The sequence below is a fragment of the Macrotis lagotis genome, chromosome X, assembly GCF_037893015.1.
Source record: "Macrotis lagotis isolate mMagLag1 chromosome X, bilby.v1.9.chrom.fasta, whole genome shotgun sequence".
In the NCBI taxonomy this organism is placed as follows: domain Eukaryota; kingdom Metazoa; phylum Chordata; class Mammalia; order Peramelemorphia; family Peramelidae; genus Macrotis; species Macrotis lagotis.
This window is the reverse complement of record NC_133666.1, coordinates 440,570,775-440,581,608: the sequence shown is the minus strand read 5'-3', so window position 1 is coordinate 440,581,608 and position 10,834 is coordinate 440,570,775. Positions and strand designations below refer to the sequence as shown.

At 34.5% G+C, this 10,834-nt stretch overlaps 1 protein-coding gene across 1 annotated transcript in view; it reads left to right on the top strand.

The window, feature by feature from the left end:
* The first annotated feature begins 2,427 nt into the window (after positions 1 to 2,427).
* LOC141499238 (meprin A subunit beta-like) overlaps positions 2,428 to 10,834 on the top strand; it is a 75,443-nt gene continuing 67,036 nt past the window's right edge. The window contains exons 1-2 of the mRNA XM_074202069.1: positions 2,428 to 2,473; positions 4,878 to 5,011. Coding sequence (XP_074058170.1) covers positions 2,428 to 2,473; positions 4,878 to 5,011 — 180 coding nt within the window. The remainder of the gene's footprint in view (positions 2,474 to 4,877; positions 5,012 to 10,834) is intronic.

Sequence of the window (10,834 nt, the reverse complement as noted above, 5' to 3'; positions counted from 1 at the left end):
AAAGTTTTTTTTCAGTGTTTCAAAACTAACTTTTGTAATATGGAAGAAGGGGAAATTTGTTTTAGTTAAATTTTTCATATTGACTGATGACATATAGATTTTTACAAATTACTTGAATAAAAATTTCAATGTGAATGATTTGGCTGTCAATTCTAAAGAGTCCATCAGATTTAGAATTCTTTTCTGATACCTCATCAGCTTTAAGGATCAGATGTTGTTGGCTAGAGATATCCTGTAGCAGTTGCATATGGATAGTCAAAATTCTACATCATATTTCAAAGACTTGGAAAGAAGGCTGAAATTTAAAAGAGCAGCCAAATATTAAAGAAATCATCTTTTCATTTAAATTATCTGTTATTTCTAAAGTATGTCTTAAATATCACTACTAATATATATATATATATTTTATATATTTTATATGTGTATTTATGTGATTATGTTTTTCTATATAGACACCCTTTTGGTGTCAAATACGATGGTATGCTTTGTGCTATTAGCAACCATTTTATAGCATTTTCTTGAAACCACCAACTCATTTCTTTTGCTGAAAACAACCATAATTGATAATGATTCTTATCTTTTATCTTCTTTTTATGAACCAAAGAAATAGACTGAGGCATATGCAATTTGCTATTCAGCACTATCTGAAAAAAATTTGATTTTTATGAGATATTCCACACTGATTTTTCCCCACCTTTAGGAAGAGAAAATTTCTTTTCATATCATTTCTCTGAAATCAAGATTGGTTATTATAATCTTACAGCACTTGGTTTCAAATGCTTTTGTTGTTGATCTTTATAATTACATTGTTATATTAATTTTGTATATTGTTTTTGGTTCTGTTTACTTCACTTTATCTCACTGCATAGAAATCTTCCTATACAATTCTGGAATTGTTCATATTCATAGTTTCTTAGAACAGAGAAATATTTCATTATATTCCTGTACTGCAATTTGGCTAACTAAGCTATGGATATTGAGGTAGTTTTATGTTCTTTGGTACTACAAAAAGTACTGTTATAAATATTTTGGTGTATCTATGTGGAGGTCTTTCTTTTTTCATTCATTTCCTTGGATTATACCTACCTAGGAGTGAGATCTCTGGTGAAAAGGGTATGGACATTTTCATGGCTTTCTTCATATTATTCCAAATTACTTTCCTGAATGACTGGCTCTAATTAGAGCTTCACCAATGTTGCATTAATGTGCCTCATAGGATTTTTTTGTTGTTTGTTTAATGAAAAGTAATCATTCAAGTAAAAATTCAGTTTAGATTCTCAAATTTCATGAAAGGTAGTAGTACCTTGAGGGCAAAGAATCAGTATTAGTGAGGAAGTAAATAAATGTCTTTGTTACTACATAGGACTATCTATCACAATAATGTACTTTCTTCTCTTTTTTGTTTCTTAGCCAATGCCAGAAAACTTTGGTGAGTCATCTATTGACATGTATTATTTTTATTACTTCCAATGATCCATTTCATCTTTGGGTAGGGAAACTGCCTGGTGCATTTGGTACAATATTGTATTTGGAGCCAAGAAGACCTGACTTTTTTCAAGGAAACCTGAATCCTGTTTCAGATACTTTCTACTGGGGGCAGCTAGGTGAAGCAGTGGATGGAGGGCTGGCCCTGGAGTCAGGAGGACCTGAGTTCAAATGCGACCTCAGACACTTAATAATTGCCTAGCTGTGTGACCTTGGGCAAGTTACTTAGCCCCATTGCCCCTTAAATAAATTAAAAAAAAAGAGAAATTCAGATACTTCCTACATTGTGTGATCCTGTGAAAGACCATTTCCAAATTAATGTTCTATATAAAATGGAGTTAATAGCACCTACTTCACAGTGTTGTAGAGAGGCTCAGATGAGATTAAATGTAAAAAGGAATTTGAAATAATTAATGTGCTATATGGATCCACTAGGTGGCAGACAGAAGTTAGAAAGTTGCTCAATTGGTCAGTTATATCTGACTCTCCGTAACTCCATTTGGGGTTTTCTTGGCAAAGATACTGGAATTATTTGTTATTTCTTTCTCCAGCTTATTTTACATATGAGGAAACTTAGGCAAGAATTAAGTAAATTGTCCAGGGTCACGCAGGTAGTAAGTATCTAAGACCAAATTTAAATTCAAGTCGTCCTGATTTCAGGCTCAGTGCTTCATCTACTGTGTCACCTAGCCACTCAGAATTAGGAAGATCTAAATTCAAATTTGGCTTTATAAACTTACTAGCTGTGTCACTTTGGGCAAGTCACTTAATTTAAGTCCCTTTAGTTTCCTCATCTACAAAATAAGTTGGCATAGGAAATGGTAAATCACTGCAGTATTTTTTGCTAAGAAAACATCAGATGAGCTGTTATTATTCTTCTTCTTCAACTGGTACATTCATTATAAAACTTCTACTCTGAAGTGGCTGACTTCATCATTGAGTATGGCAACCACAATTCATCAGCTGGTGGCCAAGCCTCTGTTGAGAGGTCTCTCCAAACTTAGCTAGAATAGTCCTTAGCCTATAGACTGCTTCTCCTATAAATAGAGCCTTTGAGAACCCAGGGTCCTATTCAGGCCATGATGAGATTCCAGAGTATAAGATCCATTGATGAAATTCTAGTCTAACTTTTTTTAGATGAATAAGAAAATAATCCATGTATTACAATCCTCATCATCTTTCTTGAATATTTGAATATTATTGTTGTTCAGTACTTTCAGTCCATTTAAGGTTTTTTTTGGCAAAGATACTGGAGTGGTTTGCCATATCCTTCTCCAGCTCCTTTTACAGATGAAGAGTTGAGGGAAACAGTCAAATGACTTGCCTAGGGTCATAATAGTATGTTTAGTTTATGAAGTCAACTAGTAAGATTTTGAAGTCGAATTTGAATTTGGGTCCTCCTGACTTCAGGTCCTTCTGACTTCAGTAGTGCACTCCATATTTTACCCCATTCTATCTTCCAGGACTTTGGCAGTAACTATATTAAACTGGCACCATATAATGGTGATTGAATGGGTTGGGGAGCTTGGGACCAAAACTTTGAGTGGTGACAATAACAAGAACAACAACCACAATAACAAAACCAATAGCACATTACATTTATATAATATTTAAAGTCTAAAAAGCATTTCATATAAGTGATCCCCAAAACAACCTTGTGAAGTAGGAGGAACCAGGAGGGAATAAGTAATTTTATAATGTCTACTATATACCAGGCAATGTGTTAAATATTCTCATTTAATAGTGTTAATATCTACCATCCAAATAACTATTGGGTAGATAATGTTAGATTTACCTATTATGAAGATATTATTACCACTATTTTACCGATGAAAAAACTGAGGCTTGAGAAGGTTAAGAAACTTGTCCAGTCACACAGTTTTTCCTTAATCTCCTTGGGATATATGTCTAACAATGGGGTCTCTGAGCAAAAGGGTATAGATATTTTCATGACTTTTTCCTACATAATTCCAAATTACTTTTCTGGGTGACTTGATCAAGTCAAGACTCCAGGATTAGTGCTTAATGTGCCCCGTGAAAATTTTGGTTTTTTATTTCTTTTTAATGACAAATAATCTTTCAAGTAAAAATTCAGTTTAGATTCTCAAATTTCATGACAGTTAGTACTCTGAGACACAATTATCAGTGAATCTCAGTCTGCCTGACTCCTAGCTCATTATGTCATGCTGTTCCTGGAAATTACTGACAAGTCATATATCCTGATAGTAGATTTTCATGATCATCTAAATAGTACATGTGCAATGGCCTATTACTTAAATCCAGTCTCACCCTTGGAGGAAAGAGTTGGAAAGATGGGTTCTGCCAGTTTAGATTCAACAAATATTGCATTCCACTCCTATTCACCTGTACTCATATAGAATCATAAGAACAATTAATTGTTTCTATTCTCTAGGAATTCAGAAGGGAATTCAAGTCTAACCTGAAAGCTTTTATCTGTGCCATTTTTTAAAAGCTTCAGTCTATGTTGAAATGGCCACATATGGACAAGTCAAGGCTGAACATATCAACCTTCAGCATATGATTCCAATTTGGTTCCAATTCATCACAGCCTGTCTGTATCAATGGAACTTTACCAATCTGGCTTCCATCTTGCACAGAGTCATTTGTTATGAATTATAGTGATTTATTCCTAAAGTCAGTCAATTCTTAAGAGTATACAGTTGTGACCCTAGTATGATTGCTTACAGTTTCATGTTGAAGTAATTTCTGAAATATATTATCAATGATTAAACTTTGCTCTTTTTATTTGTTTCTTTTCAAATAATAGATGTAGATGGTGGTAAGAACAATGACATATTTGACATCAATCATGGTTAGTAGATTCATTTCTTTTAAAAATATCATAATCAGGTATAGGCTCCCCCCCCCCCATTTGCTAATGTCAAGTCTTGTCTTATCATTTAGCACTGGGACTTAACCTTTTCGAGGGAGACATCGATCTTGATGGGGTGAGTTGTCATGCTGCAATGATATCAATGTTTCTATTGGCCCAAGCAAACTAAAATACTACCTTTCTGAAGGTGTTAACTCTATTCACTGGAGGTGGTGCAGAAGTAATGGGAATCACTTATCAATGCATTTTTGCAAGACTTCATAAGCAAATTATTCCAGGAAAAATTTTACTTGACTCATATTAATATCATCATTTTTTTCCTTTACTGTGATTTACTGTCAGCTCATCACCATTAACCATGAATAGTTAGACTACATTGATCTAAATCTGATAGGTTTATAATTTTTTAAATTGATGAATAATAGTTTTGCATTGTTTTCATTTCTAAATTTATTTCTTTCCCTTTCTCCTCTCCAACTAACCACCTCTGAATGCAGATGTACTAATACCCTGAACTTTCTGTCTTCATGCTGTTCAGCAGCACGTTCCCAGAGGAAACGTGATTTTGGCTATGCCAGGCATCTTCCATCAGCCTCAAAGCGACAACTTCTATCTTTATGTGCACAAGCATCTTCACCTCCTGTTGCCAGAGAATCTCAAGTGCAAAGCAGAGTAACCCTTCTTTCAGATTGAGACTTCCCATTTTTTTTTTTTTTATTCTTTGAGGATAGAGGAGTAGTGCCCTCCACTTAATGATTAACATTCTCACACACTGTTATACCCTTTACATCCTAGGGACTCTGAACTTCTGTAAATCATCATCTAAACCTCACTCCACATCCCCTAATCATAGAAGTTTCATTTAAATCTCCCTCAACTATCCCACCAAAAACTTTCAATATAACTCCTCCCAGTCCTTCCACTGTGCTCTTTAGAGTGGTATATCATAGGCAACAAACTTTCCTTCATCAGAAATATATTCTTCTACTCTTTTTTTACCTAATAGCTCTAACTGAAATCTGACAGTCTGGCTGGCCACCCTTTCTGGAATACTACTACCTGCCTCTTCACTCATTCTCCTTGACCACTGAGTGAGGAGAGGTGAAATTCTCCTTCTTCCCTACTCTCTCTCTTCTATATTCGTCACCTTCCTCTATTACTCAGAAGGCTTTTTTTCTGTGAGGCTGACGATCTTTGAATATACCACCCAATCAAAATCCTGGTAAGCTGTTGTTTAAAGATCCCCAGAGAACTTCTTTTCCCCTCAATGATTTCAATACCTGGTTTACAATTTTTCTTAACTCCTCAACTTTTGCATTTAGAATAGGGAACTTTAACATTCATATTCATTCTTCCTCAAAGACATCAATCTCTCAATTTTTTAACCTAGTAGTCTTCCATGAACTACTTCCAGACCCCACCTCAGACACACACAAGCTATTCATCCCCTACCGGTTCAGTTCCAACTGCCTAAAAACATTCACAGAACTCATTTCACCTGGAAAAACCCTTACCTTGCTAATTATCATGTTGCATTTCTTATTTTTTAAACTAACCTATTCAAAAAGGCTTTCTACAATTGATACCTCCTTTTCCTTTCCTTTTTTTTTCAGCAAAATATCACAGGGTTTTTAATAATGCAGAGTTTAGATTAAGGCAATGGTTCTCAATATCTGCTCTTTGGGACCCTTTCAGAGGATCAATGGACTCAAAACTATTTTTATATTAATACTGTGATGTTATTTGCATACTAAAATATTAATAGCTACTTCCCTTTTCCATCTGCATATCTGTTGTGAGGACAGATTTTTTTCATAGAATTCAACCAAAACAATATAGTACAATAAATTAAACGCAGAGGAAGATATAGAACTCTAGCTGTCCTCTGTCTTGTCTAACTTGTGAGACATTAAAGAAATGACCATTGTCACTATTTTGGGGAGGGGAGGGATATAGTTATTTTCCATGAAAATGTTATTTTTATTGATTTTAATTTCTGATATGGTAAATATCAATAGATGGACCAAACAATGTGGTTTGCCATTTCCTTCTCTAGTTCATTTTACAGATGGGGAACTGAGAAAAGAGGGCTCTTTCCTTTTTAAAAAAAAAACAGTATTTTATTCTTTTGAAATACATGTAAAGATAGTTTTCAACATTAATTTTTTTTATAAGATTTTGAGTTCCAAATTTTTCTCCCTTCCTTATTTTCTTCTCTTTTCCCAAGAGGGCAAGCAAACTAATATGCATTCATATTAAATGTATTTCCACATTATACTTATTCTCTTCTTAACCCCTTACAATCTGGCATCCCACATTATCATTCCTCTGGAATGAAAATTCTATTTCTCTAGTGTTACTAATGATTTCTTAATTACCAAATTCAATGGCCTTTTCTTAATCTTCATTGTCCTGGATCAGAGTATCTATTGATCACAGTTGATCACTCTTCTCCTTGATGTTCTCCTCTCTCCTCTCCTCTCCTCTCTCATAGGTTTTTGAGATACTATTTGTACTTGGTTTTCCTCCTACCTATCTAATCACTCCTTCTTTCTCTCCTTTACTATATCCTTCTCCAGCTTTTATCCCTCTTATCCCATTGGTATCTCTCAGATTTCTGTCTTGGGTTCACTTCTTTTCTCCCTTGAAACAGAATCACTTCGATTAATTATTATGTTGGTACTGATGATTTTTGAACCTACTCCAATCTCCAGTCATATCACCCTCTTTATAATCTTACCCCCTCCTACCTTTCTGGTCTTTTTACCCCTGACTTCTCATCATGTACTATTTGATCCAGTGACATTGGCTGCTTGGCTTTTCCATGAAGGAGATCCTCCATCTCTTGGCTCCAGTATTTTCTCTGACCCTCCTAAATACTTGGGACACCTTCCCATTTCTTCTTCAAACTGACCTTACCAACTTCTTTTAATTCATAACTAAAACACCACTTTCTGAGCCTTTTCAAATCCATCAATTCCAGTACTTTCCCTCTTTTAGTTAATTTCTGTTTATCTTGTACATGGCTTGTTTTATAAATACTTATGTATCTATCTGTTTATCTATGTATATCCTCTGTCTATCTATCTATCTATCTATCTATCTATCTATCTATCTATCTATCTATCTATCTATCCTTGTTTGCATGTTGTCTCTCTCATTAGATTATAAGATCCTTGAAAGTAGGGACTAATTTTTGCTTTTTTTTGTATTCTGAACATTTAATGGGTTCCTGACACAGAGTGGGCACTTATTAATGTTTATCACTTGATTAATTATTCTCATAACAAAGAATAAAAATGAGAGGGGGAAAAATAAGTCAGTAAACAACTAACATATCAACTGAGTCTGACTGAGTACACCATGTTTCACCTTCCACCTCTACAAGGAAAAGAGAGAGAGAGAGAGAGAGAGAGAAATACATTTTTACTTATTCTTTTCTAGGATTGAGGTACTCAGTCATTAAAATTACGTATAAGTTTGGTATTTTTGCCAGGTTTCCATCCTAGAAAGTTTTAATTATATGACAAAACTTTATCAATTCAGATAATTAGAAAATATCAGTTCAAATCACTTGATTTTAAAATTTAAATATGAAAATACTTTGAAAGGGTATATTTTATTAATTTCAGTAACCAATCTATCAATCAAAATTATTTACATAAGTCCTAGTATGTTCCAGATACAATACTAGGAATTGGGGATACAAAAAAGAAAAACAAAAATATTCCTACTCTCAGGAAGTTTAGGGTCTATAGTAACCTAATCTAAGCTAATAAAATATAGAGATACTACCAGATCCAAGTGATGGACAGATATGAATGATAATCATCAGTAATTGGAACATTTTATAATCAAAATAAGAACAGTTAAATCAGGGTTTAAGCATTTTTTTCATGATTTATTTATTTTCAAATTACTACAAAAATCTTGTTGTGAAAGTAAACATAAGCCCCCCCCCCCCCAAAAAAAAAGATGTATAGACCTCAAGAGAAATGAAGTGAGAAAAAAAAAGTGTACTTCAGTTTGTGTTCATATATTACTGACTCTCAGGGCAGCTAGGTGGAGCAGTGGATACAGCACTGGCCCTAGAGTCAGGAGTACCTGAGTTCAAATCTGGCCTCAGACACTTAATAATTACCAAGCTGTGTGGCCTTGGGCAAGCCACTTAACCCCATTTGCCTTGCAAAAACTAAAAAAAGAAAAAGAAAGACAAATATTGACTCTGACTCTGGGATGGGTTGCATTCTTTATCATAAGTCCAGCACAGAAGTTGCTTCAATATTTTTCTCCAATAGTTGCTATTGTTAACTTCATTTCCCTCCATTCTATTTTTCCCCACTCCCATTTATTCTATTCTCTCTCTCAGTTCACCCTGTCCTTCCTCAGAAGTGTAGTGTATTTGACTACCCTCTCCCTTGATCTTTCCTCTCTTCTATGACCTATAACCCCTTCTCCTCCCCGTGTCCCTTTCCTCTCCTTTTTCCTCTAGGGTAAGATAGATTTCTATACCCTAATGAATGTGTATGTTATTTCCTCTTTAAGCCATTTCTGATGAGAATGAAGACTCACTCATTCCCTCTCACTTTCCCCCTTCCATTCCATTGCAAAAGCTTTTTCTTGACTCTTTTATGTGAAATATCTAAGCATATTCTATCTCTCCTTTTCCTTTCTCCAAGTACATTTCTTTTTCACTCATTGACTCCATCTTTATATTATGCTTGATATTCATCTTCCTCCTGTATCTTGTCTATATATTCTCCTTCTAACTGTTCTTATAAAAGAAAATGTTCATATGAGTCTATCAGTATCTTTTTCCCATGCAGGAATACACACACACACACTTCAACATCATTATATCCCTCATAATTTACCCTTCTCATCTACCTCTCTATGCTTCACTTGTACTTGAAGATCAAACTTTCTGTTCAGTTCTGATCATTTGAACAAACAGGAAGATTTGAAAGTCCCTTATTTCATCGAATCTTTTCCTCTGAAAGAGGATGTTCAGTTTTGCTGGGTAGTTGATTCTTGGTTGTAATTTAAACTCTTTTGCCTTCTGGAATATCATATTTCAGGTCTTAGGAATCCTTAATGTAGACATTGTCAAATCCTGTGTAATCCTGACTGTAGCACCATGGTAATTGAATTGCTTCTTTCTGGCTTCTTATAATATTTTCTCTTTGATTTGGAAGTTCTGGAATTGGCTATTTTATTCACGGGAGTTTTTTTTATCTCTTTCAGGAGGTGACTGGTGGAGTCCCTCAGTTTCTAATTTACCCTTTGCTTCTAGGATATCAGGGCAATTTCACTGAATTATTTCTTTTTTTTTTTCCCTGGTCATGACTTTCAGGTAGTTCAATACAAATTTTTTCTTTGGCAAGGCAATGCGATTAAGTGACTTGCCCCAGGTAACATAGCTAGGTAATTATTAAATATCTGAGACTGGATCTGAACTCAAGTCCTCCTGACTCCAGGGCCAATATTCTATTCACTATGCCAACCTAGCTCCCACCCTAGCCCAATAATTTTTAAATGATCTCTCTAGGATCTATTTTCCAAGTCAGTTGTTTTTCCAAAGAGATATTTCACATTTTCTTTTAATTTTTTATTCTTTTGGTTTGTTTTATTGTTTCTTGATTTCTCACAAAGTCATCAGCTTCCCTTAGTTTCATTCTATATTTGAAGAGTTATTTCCTTCAGAGATCTTCTTTTATATCCTTTTCCAACTGGACAATTCTGCCTTTTGTACGGCTTTCTCCATTTGACCTAAACTTATTTTTAACATGTTATTTTCTTCTGTGTTTTTTTGTATTTCCTTCACCAAGCTGCTGACTTGGTTTTCATGATTTCCCCTGCATCACTCTCCTAATCCTCCTAAATTTTTCCTCTACCTTTTCCACAGATCTGCCAAGTTGTCTTGGGCTGGAATATTGTTTCACTCAGTCTTTCTGTGGGTTCTGCTGCTCTTGAATTTGGTTAGAGTCATAATTTTACATCATTTGGAGTTTTGGGGGGAAGAGTTTCTGGGAATTCCTGCCTTCACACTGCCATCTTGACTCTGCCCACTAGGGGCCTAAGCATTTTTGAAAAACATCTATTTACTTAACTACTATAAATAGCTTTCTTTTATATAATTTTCAAAAAGTGCAGTGGAAAACTTTAACCCAGATATATCTGAGTGATCATTAATTCCGAAACAATGAAGCTTGCATTAATGAATTTTTGGCTAGAATTTTCCCCTTGCAGATAATTATTTAGCTAAACTGTGTGCAAGAACATTCATTATAATTTTTTTTTTGCCAATGGTGATTTGATTTCACCCATTGCTAGATATAAACTTTGCATGTCTCTTTTCTAAATTGTGCTACCAAAAACAGTGCTGCAGGTGAATCATTCTCCTCTGATCTCTTACAGAATTTCTGGGAAACTGTTTTTATACATGCATAAATTATTCTCCTGGTATTTGGAATTCTTTAAATTGTCTTTTTTCCC